Below are 18,211 nucleotides of genomic sequence, written 5' to 3' on the forward strand. Positions count from 1 at the left end.
TTGCAATACAATCCCTGAAACTTACGGTAAGTGCCAGCATACAAGTGTGATTTCATATGGATTTACATCTTACTGTAAGAAGAACTGGGGTTAGAATACCACATTACCACTAATAAAAACTAAAACCAGGAATCAGAAATACTACAACAAGAGGTTGAACTGCTTGAGTTTTGTTTTCAGCCTGACACTAATCTCTGAAATTCTCAGATTATTGTATCCAGCACTAATTCTTGTTGTCTTTTACTTAACCACTATGAAATAATGCCACTGACATCAACTATCAACAAACCTGAAAGGTTTAATGTTAACAATGCCTCATGTGAGCAAACAATATAGTTGAGTTGCAGACATTTCTGTCATTCTAATCCATCTAATAAAATGTTAATGAAAATAACCAGAAAGATTTTAAGCTTTTTATTGACTCACTGTAAAACTTCTTTTTTGGATGAGATGGAAAAAAAAAAACCCAACTTAACATTGTGAACACTGACTTGCATATTTTAAAGGAACTACAAACCAAAGCAAACATCCAACATACTGGTTTTTGGTAAATAAAATTTAAACATTACATATTTACAAATCTACAACCATTCATTTAAAAAGTGCTGCTCGCAGACTAACAAAGTACCATTTTTAAATCCCAGTGAGATAATATCCAGACATATCCCTCTCTATTATTACTATTTGCATCTCCCATTTGTTATACAAAGATTTTTTACATGCGGGAATTTTCTCTTTCTTGGGGTACAAATCATTTAACTTGCCAGTGGAAGTCTAATTCATCAGGCTGTAACTGTACCAACAGCAAACCTTCTCAAAATGGGAAACAGTTAGCAGTGTCAGAGAAACAGCACAATTTCTATTCACATTTCAGTATTTCATCTCCAATAATTATTCCAGTGGAACCATAAGTAAAGCAAAATATATATTGCACTGCAAATGTAAAACCTTTGTTTAAGGTTTTTGACATAAGCATTATTTAGTACACAAAAGGAGAAGATTCAGTTCATACAAAATTTTAAATTGAAAATATGTCTCATTTTTATTTATCCATCTTTGCAGTATTGGAAAATATACTCAAATTGCTTTTGCAAATAAAGGACAGTGAGATTTGAAAACTGTTTCAACACTGAATTGTATGATGCTTAAGAATTATCCACCTCAGGACCTACATTTTGAACATCATGACTTGAATGAGGAAAATTTCCCACTTAAAGCATATCACTATTCCACCTATATTTTATTATAGTATTTCTACAGTGGACTGACTTGCAACAGACTTTATAAAAATTCATTAAGTATAATGATTTCACTTGATGAACTACTACATGATATAGTAATTTAAAAGCACACCCAACTGAACATCAGCAATGCTTCAGGAGTGCCACTCTGAGGATGCAAGAACACAGTAAGATTGTTTGTCTGAAGGATGCATATACAATCCTTTTCATGGTACAGTATATACTCTTCTGATAATACTGGCAGGACTGTTGATATTTGAATGAAGTGGCAAACTTGGCTTTACAAGTCTCAAGACAGTTGAAGTACTTACAACTAAGCTGGGACTGGAACGGAGAAAGTGGGCCACGTATTGCAAGTGTTGCATCTATTCCTGTGGCAGCACACACAGTTGCAGTGCTACATGTAAGTGAGAAGTGGTTAGGGACCAGGCTCAGTCGCTTCTGCCAGACTCAAATAGGAAGCGTGAAGCCTACTTCATAGCTCCGTACCTCTAACACACCATGGCAGCTCTGGAAAAAGCACTTGCCCTCCTTCATGGCTTGAAGGCCCTATAGAACAGTGGCTGCCCCAAGTGGTAAATGACATGGGAAACAGAACTGCAAAGAGCTAGGAACACTACCTTATACACGGCACAAAGATGTAGGAGTTTATATACACAGCAACTACTGTATGTGACTTTTACTTGGTAAATACAGTGTACCTACTGTACAGAGCAAAGCATACATGCACACTAATAGGTACTTACAATGAACATGTTAAAAATAACCTGGTGTTTTTCACAATAGTTCAGAAGAATGAAGTGGGTATGTATCTACCCTACAGTGATATACTGTTTGCCATATACCTTGGGTGAGAAAAGTCGTAGCTATATTTCATGCATGAGGAATACTTTACAAGCTTGGTGGTACAAAAGAGAGCATCACAAATTGTTAAAATAAATTAAATGTGAAAAATGTTGGTAAGTGTAGCATGGCTAGCTCTACCTCAGGGTGGGGGGTTACTTTCAAAAAGGTCAGCTACATAATTAGCAGCAAATTAGAGAAGAGGTATTACCCAATGAAAGCTGCATCCAACAAGACTGCATCTTGTAACTATCATCAGCATACACCTGCAGCTCTTCAAATTTTAAATCCTTTCTCCTTAGGGCAGCATCTTCTTACTACTTTACAGAGGTCTGGGAGGAGGTTACATAGAGCTTCATAGCAGCATTACTTCTCATTTAAGCCTCTAAGAGGCTCGCTCTATTTCATTTAATGAAGTAAATGTGAGCTTTAAAGTTTATCTCCTTTTTGCCTAACTAAATATTGCTGTGTTATCACACTTGCAAACTAAAGAGATTTTAAAAAATACCTGCTGGTAGGCAGACAGAAATATAAAATCTAATGTGACAGCTAAATATTTAGAAGTATTACAACAGCAACAACTAAAAGAAATTAGAACTGGAAAACCATTAAGATTACTTAAAATAAGGCTATTTGTTAAAGCATTGTTTAATTTGTTTAGGGTGCTTTATAAAATTCAATGTCTGTTTTCCCACCTCCATACAAGACTTCTGATATTTTCTCTGTAGCCTACCTTCTGGTGAGGAGTTGCTATGTGACTGAGAGCACAGAACATTTTTTTAAATCTCTAGAACAAGAAAACATGAGTCAAAAGCCATGACTGCACCACAAGGACTGACATAAAGTTTTTTCTTCACAGGAAAAAAAAAGTTGCTTTGCCTGTGAAACAGAGACCAAACATTCCAACTACATTTAAGTATGCACAATATGCCCCAATAAGTTACATTCCCTATATATTCCCTGTAGCAAGTTTGCTGTATGTACTTCAGTTAAAGGCTTTGGATTAGCATTATGTACATGTCATATTTAGTGTGTTTCAAACACATCCACCAAGACTGAACACTGCATGTTTATGAAGAAGCTCTTGCCAGCTGTCATTTGCTTTGTATTACATCTGTAATGAGGTCACATTAACTAATGCCAACAGCTGAGATGGATTGATTCCATAACATAATCTGTAGGACTCTTCGATATGCTTTCTCTTTACTAGGGAGTGAGGAGTGAAGGGAACAGGAAAGGAAGAGAAGGAGGTTTCTACAGAAGTGTTTTACAGAGACATCAGTGTGTTCATAGTAGAGTTTTATAGAAGTTTACCATACCTTCCTTCTGATTGCTGTGGTATGTGTGCATGAGAGAAATCCTCTATCTAGAGTACTGTCTAGGTGAAGGTTAACATTTTCTGTTCTGCTTTAAAAACAAATCACTCTTCAAAAAGTAACTGGACAAGTTACTATAAATAGCAGTGTACTGCAAAAAAAATAAGCACTGTATTGCTTATGCAGCAAGTCCATTTAAAATTCACTCCAGTAATTTAAAAAAATTAAAAAAATATCAACTTACTATAAACAATTTAAAATATGTATAATACAACTTTGTATGCTCTTCATAACATCATGAACATTCTATGTAAACAATAGATTTTGAAGAATTTACTTCGCTCACATTAGTTTCAGTGCATTGTTTCTGTCCACCTGTTACTTAATTTTATTTAAGAAGGGAACTGTAATAAGTTGTCTCAAGTTAAAGACCTGATTTTGTTCAGAATCTTCCTTTCTACACACTGATTTGCAGAAAGGACAAGGGACAGGGAAATAATATTTGGCCCATTATTCACTCTGTCCATTCCACAACTGTAGATAGGCCTAATTTTTCCAAGGCCTTCTGCCACAGTACATTTGTACATACGTTCTTGAACACTGAAGACTGAGATGTTCCTTGTGACTGAAGTGGTTATTTTACACAGGTATACATCATAGATATCACCTCTTTATCTAGGTATATTTAAAGATATGGTTCTCCAAAAATCTTTCTGCATTCCATCACTCCAGTACTTGGTGGTCTATCACAGTTATGAGTATTTTTCACTTGATTAGCTGTAAGACGATCGTAGGCCATTTTGTACTCTCTGTCAAAAGCGTCTGCAGAAATAGAAAAACAGCTTCTATATACTGTGCTCAAAACCCCAACCCAAATACAATGACAGCTAGTACACTTATCAGTGGAAAATAGCTGTAAAGTCCTTTTTATTCAGCACTTACCATAGAATGGCACACATCTAATCTACAGATATTTTTTTTTCTTTTTTGGGAAGCTGAAAACCTAGTTTGCATACATTCATCACCTATGCTTATTTGAATAATTTATAAAACTTACCTATATCAATGTTATCTCTTCCTAGGGCAACAAGTGAAAGAAATAGTATTTCTCTGTAAAGGCTCCTTAAATGATAAAAAGAAATGTCAATTTATATACTACAATAATATATCACAAAACAATCTATATTAAAAATAGACTGAAGCATTTAAAGATAACTTTTTTTTAAAAAGTGGCATTTTGAACATAATTCCCGACTGCAACCTCCAAAATGTTGTCATTTGACCTCTGGAGAATGCCCTGGACTCCCCACATATGGACATCACTCGTGGTAGGTCCTTAAGACATCCACTGATGTGCTGGAAGTTGCACCAAGTGCATGCAGAGTAAAGCATGCACTTAAGGCACTCAACCAAATTCCACCAAATTTGACAAACAAGTAAGGAGCTTGCTTTTCTGCATTTCTACATTATCTTGAAAAAGCAGGCAGACAAGCAAATAAACACCTTGTCAATGCTCCAGCTGTTGAAAAGACTCCTATATATCCTATTGTAACTAAGAATCAGTAAATCCAGGCAAGAAATATAAATTTATAGGAAATAATTTTCACTAATTCCACTGCTAATGGAAAAAAAAACTTCCTAAATATGAGACTTAACCTCTCTTCTTAGCTCCTCTTCTGCTCTCTACTGGAAACTTAACCCCCCCCCCCCCCCCCCAAATCCACCCATCATGCACCCTACGAACAAGTGTAGGGTTTTTTATTTTTAAAAAAGCCACTAACTTATAAATAACATTTAATAACAAAATATACACACATATACACACCCCCTACTTGATTTCCCATCATTCAGAGGTAAGAAGAAAAAGAGGTGTCTGTAAAGGGGAGAGGGACAATGTCCTGGTTTCAGCTGGGACAGAGTTAACTGTCTTCCTAGTAGCTGGTATAGTGCTCTGTTTTGGGTTCAGTATGAGAAGAATGTTGATAACAGACTGATGTTTTCAGTTGTTGCCAAGTAATGAAATGTTTAGACTAAGTCAAGGATTTTTCAGCTTCTCATGCCCAGCCAGCAAGCAGGCTGGAGGGGCACTAGAAGTTGGGAGCAGACACAGCCAGGACACCTGACTCAACTGGCTAGAGGGGTATTCCATACCATGTGACATCATGCCCAGTATATAAACTGGGGGGAGTTGGCTGGGGGGCAGGGGGGAGCTCGGGAACTAACTGGGCACCGGTCAGCAGGTGGTGAGCAATTGCATTGTGCATCACTTGTTTTGTATATTCCAATCCTTTTATTCTTATTGTCATTTTATTATTGTTATTATCATTATTAGTTTCTTCCCTTCTGTTCTACCAAACTGTTCTTATCTCAACCCATGAGTTTTATCTTCCCCCCCGCCGCCGCGATCCTCTCCCCTATCCCACTAGGTGAGGGGGAGTGAGTGAGCAGCTGCGTGGTGCTTAGTTACCGGCTGGGGCTAAACCACAACAGAGAGGAAAAAGTGAAAAACATTTTAGAAAAAAAAAAAATGGAGAAACTAAGTTTGTGAAAGTTATCACAAAACCAAGAATATTTACCAGACTGATAAATTTGAGAACACTGCTGAAAACCAGTGCTTTTTTTCTTTAAAACACACATTATGAAAATGTAATTCATATTACAGTAGCCTTATTGTTGTCCAACTTTGCTCCAGTTAGGCATGTTCATATTCTTACCGCTGTCTTTTAATATGTGGCCATTTGTTCAATCTCTCCAATATTTGACTCATTGGTCCATAGACATCATTCATCTTAATGCTTTTCACCATACTTCTCAAGAGCTCCTGATTAAAAGAGTCATCATCTTTTTGCAATAAATGGACCATTGGGTACTTCTGGGCTGGAAAACATTAGAAATGCTGTAAGAATAAATATATTCTTTGTGCAGCAAGTAGAAAGTTGTTAAAAAAAGGTGGGAAGCTATACAAACTGTGAAAACATTGACAAATATGTAGTGAACAAAGAACAATAAACATCAAATCAAAATAATATCAACGTAAGAAACAAAAAAAAACTCATAGGAGAAAACTCAACAGCTGTAATGGGTCATGAGCTATATTCAGGCATATGATCCAACACTGGCAACAAAATTCTTAGTAAGCACATTCTAAAAATAATAAAACAAGCTAAGTGGATGAACTGTCAATACAAGTTCAGTGTATCACTGAAACATATTCCCTTATTCCTCCCTTCCCAATTAAGAAAAGGCCACTGGAGATACTGGTCAATGATTTGAAACAGATATGCTGGAAAACTAAACTTGTTCAAGCAGTTTACTGCTAAACATACAACCACCCTCCCTCCCTCCCAAAACAAGTCACACAAACTTAGAATAGCAACACCAAACTGAACACTCACTCTCAAACAAAAGAGTGCGATTTTGACCTGCAAGACAAAAAGTAGTATGATCAAAAATCAGTTATGTATCTTGTGTGAACTATCCACAAAGCCATCTGTTTTCAAAACACATTCTTCAGTTGCTCAAAATGAAAACTGTTCTTTAAAAGAAAAACACCACCAAAAAACCACAAGAAACAAAGCTTACTCTGAGCATTCCACAAAATATACAGAGGCTGCCTTGGATCCTGATGCAATTTCATATTGTCCCATAGCATCTGAATAAGAACATATTTACTGTCCTCTGACATACAGTTTCGTGGAATCTGAACAGGAGAATGCATACATAAAGATATTTTATTACAAAGTCATGACAGAGGACTTCTGTATTTAAAACATATCTTCACATCTATAGGCCTCATGGTAAAAAGCTTTAATCTTAGAACTGCTGCAAAACCAGAGAAAGCTAAAACTGAACAGGATGTCGGTGACGTAGCAAATGAGTATTTTACATATCTTCCTACAGTCCTAAAATCAGAACTACCTCTTCCTTCTACTGCTTAACTAGTCATCAAACTGCAATAAAACCAACTAGAAACTTATCTTCCTTATAACTGAGGATCATAAATCACAGTGTGACTAGTACGAGCTAAACACTTACCCCACACAAGTACTGCTGAGCCCAAGTACTGGAGTTACACATACTTTCCTTCAGTTGACACATTCTTTACCAATTCAGGACTGAGCCCAGAATATTGTAAGACACATTTCTAAGAGTTACTGAATTATCTAATGATTTCCTATATGGGAAAACAAGCACTTCTCATATGTCAATATTTCCTAACTGATTCCATACCTTGGAGTTTTTATTACAGTGCTCAGAAGAAAGTATTAATCCTGGTAAGTTGCTGGGCAAGTCCAAGCGTCTGAAATACCACACCAAATTCCAGAACACAATAGGATGATGATCTACAAAGTCTGCCACTGTTATTGCATGATCCCCTTCATTTTCAAGTAAGCTTTCAAGCTCTTTCCATACCACTAGAGGACTGAGATAAGGAACCGTTATAGGATCAGGACTAGGTAAGCGCCATTCTAGGCCCAGGGAATCCTATGGTAAAAAAGAAAAAATGCCATTAGTCGGAATGTAACTATCTTTACAAAGTCTTATGAATGCTTTTGTTCCATATGAGACACACCAACATCTAAAAGCTACAAACTAATATTAGTTTAAATAATAAAACCTAGTATTTCTCATAATTCGGTATGGTTAATTCTATTCTCCTAATTAATGCTGTTTCACACTGCTCTAATCTATTGCACACTTAAAAAAAATGACATTTAAGATAGAAAAACTACACACTGTTGGTCCTTGCAAAGTAGCAGGCAGGCTACCAGTAGGAATGATATGGCTGATCTTCTGGTTTTCCTTCTCATCTTCTTCCAATGGACCAAAAGTACTGATACTCCTTGCTACAGGGTGACTTGTACATTCTGACCCAGAGGTATTCTGTCGTCTTCCTGAGGGGATCTGGATACTTCTGGCACAAATATTGTCATGCTGCTTTGATTTGCTGGAGGGGTGGGTGGGGGGAAAAAAAGTTAAGAATCTCAGCTTTTTGTTTTACTCCGAGCACTCAAACATGTTCACAAACATAGAGAAATAAACTGGAAATAATCGACCTGACACCTCAAATTCTACCTTGTCAGCCACCACACTCGTTCATGTTACACTGCAAGTTTTATTCCCCATTGCACTGATAATGAACACAAACATCCTAGAAAGAGTTCATAAAATTTGCAGAATTACAGATGCCTACTTGAATTTTTGTATTAGGGATGAAATGGTAAACACCATGCTGAAAAAGCACGATGTGGCCAACTTGGAGATATAGGAGAAGCACCAAGGAGATCCTCTCTCAAATCGATTTCTCCTCTTCAGAGAGTATCTTATTAAATTTATTTCTGTTGGTAAGGAATACATGCATATCTACAGAGAACCTGAGTAATTTCCATGCAGAGAATGCAGGTTTACCTGTTTGAATTTATATCTTCTTGAACAGACATTAGAGATGTAGCAAGGCCAACAGTAGCTGCAGTGTTACAGGACTTCCCACTCTGATTTGAAAAAAGTGATGGGAACTGCATGTTTTCTGTAGAAGGGCTGGACTTCAGAAAATAACTGCAGGGAAAGCAAAAGCTTAGTATTATCTAAAAAAAAAAACCAACAAAAAACCCCCCCAAAAACTACTTCACAATTATGAGCATTCAAAATTGAGGAAAATTCAAATAATGTTATTACCGTCCAGGTCGCCGAAGATCTCTGATTTCTATGCTTAAAAAAGGGAGAAATATATTGCCACAAAATGGACACGTCGTGTTGAGATTTGAATCATCTGCTGTCCACCCTGCCATGATTTCTTCATCATGAACCAAACAGTCACAAGTTCGACATCGTGAACAGCTTGAGATGAGGACCTGCATACAGCAGATAACAGAACTCCACTATAACACATTCTCAAAACTACTACTCTTTTAGAAAGCAGTTAAAACTATAGCCAAAATCTTTGCCCTTAGAAGAATACTACTCACCACTTGCACACAGGTTCAGTCACATATCTGCTCCCAGGCTTTATGTTGGAACATTTGGGTATAAACTTACATATTTCAGAACAACTATTAAATCTTAAATCCAAACTGCATTAACAGACAGCTGATATGATAAATGACTGGAATGAGCATTGTCTGAAAAATTCATTAAATGCAGGCCTTTGTTCTATTGTAGCAAGTAGAGTGGGATCTGGAACTATGCTCATGAAATAAATATACTTCAGCTAAGTGGGTTACGTGATCCTTTTATGGCTTCCCACAGTGAAACCAGCCAGTTATTCAATAATATTTTTATTGACAATAACATGTCATTTGTAAGTTGTTTGTAAACATAACCGTACAGGAATATTTATGCAGCTATATAAATTATTCTTAGAATTTAAACACTCTTCTATAGTAACTGCCAGTATAATAGAAATGAGGGGAAAGAAAGATGAAAATGACCAGTCGCTAATCCAAATCCACTGAAACAACAACAAAAAAAAAAAGAAAAAAAAAAGAAAAAAAAAAGAAAAAAAAAAGAAAAAAAAAGAAAAAAAAAGAAAAAAAAAGAAAAAAAAAGAAAAAAAAAGAAAAAAAAGAAAAAAAAGAAAAAAAAAAGAAAAAAAAGAAAAAAAAGAAAAAAAGAAAAAAAAAAGAAAAAAAAAGAAAAAAGAGCCACCCAAACGCAGTGTAATAGTGAAAAGCAAAATGATCTTACTAGAAGCTACAACAAGAAATTGCTAGTCATCTATTCCGTATTTTTTAATGTATAGTGCTATTTAAAGACTTGATATTTTCACTTCAAGTATCTGAACTGCGCAGCTAATTTTGCTTAAATTCAATGGCATCCAATTCTCAAACTTTTGAAAACTGCAGCTTTAAAGACCAAAAGATGTGACTGCAATAAAGACATTTATAGAGCAGGATTTGAAAGGAAACCTACTCCGTCACAGAAATATTTATCTGTTTTTCACTGGATTAGTTTTAAGCTGTGAACTTTAACAGATTCAGACAGCATTTATATTTAAAGACATATGCTTTTAGCATATCAATTAAAATCAATAAATCATCCTGTACCTCCATAGCATAGTTCTGAAACACACTGGTACTGCTTGTACTGCAAGAAGATACCAACTCTGATTTGTCAGGTAAAGGGAACTTTGAGAGAGAACCTATTAACAGAAGAAACACAAAGTATTAGTTATTCAAAATATGCATTTTTAGTAAACTGTTTTTCTGGTCAAACAACACTGCAGTTATAAAATGTGTGACAGAAGATGCAACAAATCAGATATACTCAACAGAAAGAAATGTGAACCTGGACTGTGAGTCTGCCATCTGCCAAGCACCAACAACGGCAAAAATAAAATCTACCAATATTCCTTTTTTTTCATAAGGAAATAAGAATTTCCTTATGTTCAGCCTTCTTCTTTTACAACAGTTGGTAGTTTGTGTGACAGGTGCACTCCACCCCCCCTTAACCAAACTAGCAGTCGTTTGGTACAGGCTCCAAAGGAGGTAAAGGCCTGAGCTGTAGCTGGGCCAAGAACTCCTCTAGGAAACCCACAAAGGAGCAGAGCGACACAGTGAGAACAAAGAAAGTTGTGGGTACAAGGAGTCTCGTGCATACCTCTGCCGTTGTATGCAATTTGACTACGAGCCGACCACTTTATCCCATAAATATGACAGCCTAAGCGAGCCTTCTTTGAGCTCTCCCTGCTAGGCAGTGTGGCTGCATGGCGGTGATCTCCCCTTGAGCTGGAACGCCTCTCAAGGTTGCTCCTTGAAGCAATGAGATCCTTTACCAATGACAGATCGTTGGATGAGTCCAATTTGAGTTCTCCCTCAACGGCAACTGGACTGCACGCCAGGCAACTCTCCCTTGAGCCGGGATGCCTCTCAATGTTAAGAGGTATTAGTCTTTTAGCTTAAATAAGTAAGTTTTAAAATAGAATTAATCACTTAGAGTTATAATGTTGTGTGATTTAGTATGCTGTTTGCTTAGGCTTTACTTACTTCGCATGAGTAGCTAGATTTGCTGAACTTGTACTGAACATGTACCTACTTAGTCAAAACAGGGGCCTCCAGAGCCAGCGTAAATCAGAAAATAAGGAGGTTTCAAGGCTACAAGCATCAACAGCAGCTGCAACTCGGCAAGATAACAGCCTGTCTGGAGACAGTGAAGGAATCCAATAAGGGGTCAGAAGATCTCAGACCAGAATCACTATTGGACCAAAGGGCGCGTGGAAGGCGCATGAAGAGAGTGTGAAGAGCGCGTGAGGGGCGGGTGAATAGTCTGTAAGGGTATAATTGCCCAGGGATTTCTTTGTTCGGGTCGGTCCCTCCCCAGAGGCACCCAGCTTGAGCCGATCCTGCTGCTGTACCACTCCATTAAATTATTTATATGATTTGATGCCTGAGACTCTGTTTCGGGAAATCCAGAGTTCGGACTTGGGAGCGAACTAGCACTGGATGCCTGGACAGAAGGTAAGTGATTAATAGCATGCTAAACTTTGAATTCCTAAGTGATCTAAAGGATTGATTGTGCGCATATAATTCCACTAGCCATAAACCGTTGACCAAGTCTGGGACTAAGTCTGGATCCAGCCGCACCTAGACTCCTCTCCGAGAAGGAGTTTAGAAAGCAAGGGGGTCCACTCTGAACCTCGTGACTCAACGGGAGGGTCTCCCTTACTTTTTTGCATCTCCCGTCTCTGTGTAAATCATTCTAAATCAACGCCAACTTGATTTTCTTTTGTATGTCTCTTCTATACAGTAAGTAATAGAGAGAACCTTGCCATCAAACTCTGGTAAGTGGCACTTTTACAAATTCCTGTTAAAATCACTTTTGCCAATACCTTTGATGGTGATTTTAAATGATCTAAAACACTCCTAAATCAGGATCTGTGGCAAATTGGCATAGTCAGCCAGGATGGCAAGTAGTATCACTAATTATTTAGAGAGGCATGGAATAAATCCAACTCCCAGATTCTCAGAAGAATGGGCTCGTGATAATTGGCATGATTGGAAAGCTGTGGAAGAACAGCTAAAGGTAGCTGGGGGCCATATAAAGGATGGAAAAGGAAAAGAAATTATTTGTAAGATGTTAGGCACCTGCCTAGAAGCCGCTTGTCAGGACAGGAAAAACCTAAACAGAGAAAAACAAGATCTGAGAGGGGAAATCAGAGACAGAGAGGCAGCTGAGTTATTACTGTCCTTGAAAATTGAGCAGCTGGAGAAACAGTTACAGGAACAAAAGGAAAAAAAACAAAAATTGAAAGAAAAGGTTCAGATGATGCTTATGCAGACTCCTCATCCCCCTGACATTTTACAGATTAGGAAGTTAATTGCATCTGCTGAAAAATGGGATGGAAATACATGGGGTGACCCTGATCATAGCAAACAAGGGAAGAACGATTCTTTGTTTCCCTCAAATCCCCCTGAATATGAAGCCAGACCCATCATTAACATAAAACAGTCTCAAGGATCTCGGAGTGGTGTTCCGCGATGTACTATGCGAACTACTGCCTGGGATCCGTTACAACTGGCAAATATACGACAAAAATTCAGCAGAAAGCCAGGTGAAACTGAAACAGAGTATTTGTGGCGAGTCTGCATAACTGGTGGTGACCAAATAAGGCTGAGTGGAAATGAAGCAAATGGCTTTTGGGGTCCCAGAGTTTTCTTAAATTTAGGACCCAACCCAGCAAATGGATCCCACTCTATCACCAGCCGAGTAGCTTATTGGGCTGGAGGAATAGACGCTACGGAGCGAGGTGAACCCTCCATAATCCCCATAAGATCTCTTAACGAGCTCTCTCCAGCCATTACAAAAGCTGCCTGCATACAAGCCATGCATAAAAGAGAATCCAATGATATCCCAATAACTGCCACAATTGATTATGTGATGTTAAAACCACTACTTAGAGGAGCCCCAGCAGTTCTTAAACCCTACTTAATTGCAAAACGGCATAAAATTAAGAGAGACACAGAGTGCAAGAAGGGATTAGGCAACCATGACCCCTGCATCCAACTCCCTACCTGGGCAGAATTAATGTACAGCATTATAAACCGTGCCCGTGAAATGGGGTGGGATGATCTGTTAGCTGGAAAATCAGACCCAAGACCCCGAACAGGAGATCAAGTGAGACCAATAAAACAAACACCCTCCCAGGGAACAGGAACTAGACCAAGGGAGAATATGCCTAAAGATTCAAAAGCAGAGCCTCGGGATTGGAGACATGAACTGTGGAAGAAAGCATTGGCACTAGGCATTCCCACACCTCTGATTCAGAGGCAGCCTGCTGGCATTGTCCTGAGTCTGATTGAAGCATTCCAGAAACGAGGTAACGGTGAAAGGAAGGAGCATATTACAACTTCTCCGGTGCCAGTCCCTAGAAAGGGAGACAACACCTTAAGGAGGAATTGCAGGTCACGAGGCCAAAAAATGAGCAATGCCAGGACAGCGACCGGGCCTGCTTGTCCAGCAAGTGGAATCTTATCAATGGATAAATAGCAATGGCCCATATATTCTGATTCCAGTTGGTCCTCGATGACAATTGGTGAAATTGCTAACAGATATGGGAACACAAATTTCTATATTAACACAAGAGGATGCCGAGAAGCTGCGTGTGCAACCTGGATGGCAAAGAGTTAAAATTTCCAGAATGAACAGAGCAAGTGTTGTGTGCTCAACCGTGAAAATTAATTTATGGCTCCCAGGCAAGAAGCGCATGTGGTCTATTCGCTTTGCAGTTAAAGATCACAATGAAAATACCTTGTTTCGATGTTTTGAATGGCTGAACCTGGTGCCTGCCAGATGGCAGCGTGTGGTCCTTCAGTTCAAATGTCAACCCTAAACCTGATAAAAATTGGGAGGCTATAGTGCATGTACTCTGTGCAGCCCCTGCACTCCCTGATTCAAAGATTACCAATGCACCACAATAACTGACAGCATTACAGCCAGGGCAACCCATCATGGTGAATTTACCACAAATTAGAACTGTACCTATGACTAACTAAACCTCATGGCCCACTTGCCTGGGAAGCTACAGATAACAGTAGTGCAAAACATAGAGTTAGTGCATGGTAGATTTTGCCTTCTTTCTAACGGGGTAACCTGTCCGGAAAACCCCACCGAGACCAGCCTATTTACCTTTTTGTCTTGCAGCCTCCTCCAAGATGAAAGTAAGATACATCACCCTACTGCTGTTGAAGATTTCAGTTAACACGTACTTATGGAGAACATCACTGGTGGGAAACTCTTCTTGGATGGTCACCAACAGCAACGGGAACTTTGAATTTAATGCTTCAGCCAGTTGTGATTTTGTTAGCTCTAACAATATTATGCTTATTACTTATAATCATTTTATATGTAAAGGTTTGGTACATAACTAAGCAAATACTCCCTGTTCATCATAAGGAATACCCCAATGATTTAATTAATAGTAATATTTAATACTAAAAGCTATTTGCTTACTGTGGAGCAGCAAGCGTGTCAACATAGTATATAAATAATATTAATTTGGCACTTAAATCAAACAGTTTATCTAATAATTGGACTCTTACTACTGATCTGCAATACGCCACATATTTATGACATAGAGGCAAGAGGTAACCGTACTACCACTCTATGAGTTGATAAGTGGATTGACTGTGGTCATGGGGTGGAGTGTGACGGGTGCACTCCACCCCCCCTTAACCAAACTAGCAGTCGTTTGGTACAGGCTCCAAAGGAGGTAAAGGCCTGAGCTGTAGCTGGGCCAAGAACTCCTCTAGGAAACCCACAAAGGAGCAGAGCGACACAGTGAGAACAAAGAAAGTTGTGGGTACAAGGAGTCTCGTGCATACCTCTGCCGTTGTATGCAATTTGACTACGAGCCGACCACTTTATCCCATAAATATGACAGCCTAAGCGAGCCTTCTTTGAGCTCTCCCTGCTAGGCAGTGTGGCTGCATGGCGGTGATCTCCCCTTGAGCTGGAACGCCTCTCAAGGTTGCTCCTTGAAGCAATGAGATCCTTTACCAATGACAGATCGTTGGATGAGTCCAATTTGAGTTCTCCCTCAACGGCAACTGGACTGCACGCCAGGCAACTCTCCCTTGAGCCGGGATGCCTCTCAATGTTAAGAGGTATTAGTCTTTTAGCTTAAATAAGTAAGTTTTAAAATAGAATTAATCACTTAGAGTTATAATGTTGTGTGATTTAGTATGCTGTTTGCTTAGGCTTTACTTACTTCGCATGAGTAGCTAGATTTGCTGAACTTGTACTGAACATGTACCTACTTAGTCAAAACAGGGGCCTCCAGAGCCAGCGTAAATCAGAAAATAAGGAGGTTTCAAGGCTACAAGCATCAACAGCAGCTGCAACTCGGCAAGATAACAGCCTGTCTGGAGACAGTGAAGGAATCCAATAAGGGGTCAGAAGATCTCAGACCAGAATCACTATTGGACCAAAGGGCGCGTGGAAGGCGCATGAAGAGAGTGTGAAGAGCGCGTGAGGGGCGGGTGAATAGTCTGTAAGGGTATAATTGCCCAGGGATTTCTTTGTTCGGGTCGGTCCCTCCCCAGAGGCACCCAGCTTGAGCCGATCCTGCTGCTGTACCACTCCATTAAATTATTTATATGATTTGATGCCTGAGACTCTGTTTCGGGAAATCCAGAGTTCGGACTTGGGAGCGAACTAGCACTGGATGCCTGGACAGAAGGTAAGTGATTAATAGCATGCTAAACTTTGAATTCCTAAGTGATCTAAAGGATTGATTGTGCGCATATAATTCCACTAGCCATAAACCGTTGACCAAGTCTGGGACTAAGTCTGGATCCAGCCGCACCTAGACTCCTCTCCGAGAAGGAGTTTAGAAAGCAAGGGGGTCCACTCTGAACCTCGTGACTCAACGGGAGGGTCTCCCTTACTTTTTTGCATCTCCCGTCTCTGTGTAAATCATTCTAAATCAACGCCAACTTGATTTTCTTTTGTATGTCTCTTCTATACAGTAAGTAATAGAGAGAACCTTGCCATCAAACTCTGGTAAGTGGCACTTTTACAAATTCCTGTTAAAATCACTTTTGCCAATACCTTTGATGGTGATTTTAAATGATCTAAAACACTCCTAAATCAGGATCCTTGACAGCTTGGAAACAAATTTTACAGATTAAGTAATTCATACCCACACTTTCTGACTGTGCAAAAACTGGGGAAGGATAAGAGGTCGTGCTTGTGACTGCAGATATCCCTGTCCCTTCTCTTTGCCACACTAAATGAGCCAGGCTCCCCTGAGCCTCAGGTTGCCCCAATCCCCTGGCCATGATGGCAGCCTCCGCTGCCCCTCTCCAGTTCCTCCACATCCCACAAACTGGGAAGCCAAAGCTGGGCATGGTCTTCTAGGTGCTAAGTGGAGGGATCTAAGTAGACAGATCTTCCTTTCAACCTGGTTCTGCTTAGGACAGTACATACTCTCCATAAGGACACTAGTACAGAGATTGATGACAGTCACTACCAATTATCCAGTGCAGATTAGGGGAAAAAAAAAAGTCTGTCTGATAATCATCTTCAACACTGGCTTTTAGAAAATTATAACAATTTTTCCAAAAAAAGATTTCTACTACATTTAGAAAACAAAGTCAGACTAAAAGTTACCATTTGAAAGTTTTTGTAGATGTTTTCTGGAGATTTGTAGCTTACACAAATAAGATAATTACATGAATACTGAAGGACCTAAAGGGCTCTTATTTGCATAGCTGTAACATCCAGAAACTTATTCAGGGACAGGATGTTACTGTGCAAGTTATTCCACAAGAAAGAACACCCAAAACAAGGTTCTACAATAAAAATATCTGTAGGTATGGACATATCTGTATGAGTAATAGTTTTCAGGTAAGAAAAGAAAAATTTACTTCCACAAAAAGGACTAATGACTAGGCTGATCCCAAACTGAGAATTATGAAAGAACAACTTCTAAAACTGCAAAATTTTTGTTCAGATTGATGAATGCAATGCAAAAGCTGTCTCTTACCACACTGGTCAAATTGTTTTGATGAGCCATCGTGGGAAGCTGTGCTTTCTAGGCTTGTCCTGCTGAGGCCAATACCCTTAATTTCTGATGTGGTATTCTCCTGAGGAGAAGCACTTTCAAAATCATTGCAGACATCTTCATCAGTTAGAGAAGTAGATTCTGAGTCCAGAGCTCCAAGAGATGAAACACTTGCTCGATCTGAATTTTGATCCTGAGAGAAGAAAACAAATTCCACTGAGAAAACGAAAAGGAAAGCAAAAATATTTCTGAAAATAAGAGGTAGCCTTCTTTGTCTCAATAAACTCAAGGCATGAACTTCCCTCCTTGGAAAAATCATTCAGCTCAGAGCTGTATTCAGAACTGATGTAAAACAAGGCAAGTTTCACCCAAGGTTAAGTAGCTACATGAGAATTCTTTTTAAAAGATTCTTCTAATAAAAATATCTAAATGAAAACTTAAACATTTTAATCCTATAAATTTTTTCAAACATTGCTACAAAAGTTAGCAGCAGCCATAGCAATACGTTAGGATAGGCACAGCATCATTAACACTTTAATTAGTCTCAGATTGGTTTTAAGCATGTTAGGACAATACACCAAACAGCAAACTGCATCTATTTTCATTCCCAAGGACTGGGAACAAAATGAGTTTTGGTTTGAGTTGGTAGCAGCAAAGAACTTTCTAACCAAATGACCTCAGGTCAAAATTAGCCTTAAATCACTTTGGTAATCAATACAAGCAGATTTCCCTTTTTTCATAAAAGCAGAAAAGAATTAAAAACATTGTTTATTTAAGTATTTTTTTCTTTAGGTAAATAAGGGAAGGCAGAG

The 18,211-nt window shown here is 38.7% G+C and overlaps 1 protein-coding gene across 7 annotated transcripts in view; it reads right to left on the reverse strand.

Moving 5' to 3' along the window:
* Positions 1 to 278: 278 nt before the first annotated feature.
* DENND4A (DENN domain containing 4A) overlaps positions 279 to 18,211 on the reverse strand; it is a 69,026-nt gene continuing 51,093 nt past the window's right edge. For 3 of the 7 annotated variants that reach the window (XM_041123234.1, XM_041123235.1, XM_041123233.1), the window contains 11 exons: positions 17,382 to 17,592; positions 10,444 to 10,538; positions 9,077 to 9,252; positions 8,810 to 8,956; positions 8,114 to 8,348; positions 7,631 to 7,885; positions 6,983 to 7,100; positions 6,796 to 6,822; positions 6,115 to 6,277; positions 4,458 to 4,522; positions 279 to 4,222 (listed from right to left, as the gene is read on the reverse strand). In XM_041123234.1, coding sequence (XP_040979168.1) covers positions 4,086 to 4,222; positions 4,458 to 4,522; positions 6,115 to 6,277; positions 6,796 to 6,822; positions 6,983 to 7,100; positions 7,631 to 7,885; positions 8,114 to 8,348; positions 8,810 to 8,956; positions 9,077 to 9,252; positions 10,444 to 10,538; positions 17,382 to 17,592 — 1,629 coding nt within the window. In that variant the 3' untranslated portion in view covers positions 279 to 4,085. The remainder of the gene's footprint in view (positions 4,223 to 4,457; positions 4,523 to 6,114; positions 6,278 to 6,795; positions 6,823 to 6,982; positions 7,101 to 7,630; positions 7,886 to 8,113; positions 8,349 to 8,809; positions 8,957 to 9,076; positions 9,253 to 10,443; positions 10,539 to 17,381; positions 17,593 to 18,211) is intronic. The other 4 variants (XM_030013232.2, XM_041123236.1, XM_030013239.2 and 1 more) reach the window with 4 other exon arrangements.

The sequence above is a fragment of the Aquila chrysaetos genome, chromosome 5 (assembly GCF_900496995.4).
Source record: "Aquila chrysaetos chrysaetos chromosome 5, bAquChr1.4, whole genome shotgun sequence".
NCBI classification, from domain to species: domain Eukaryota; kingdom Metazoa; phylum Chordata; class Aves; order Accipitriformes; family Accipitridae; genus Aquila; species Aquila chrysaetos.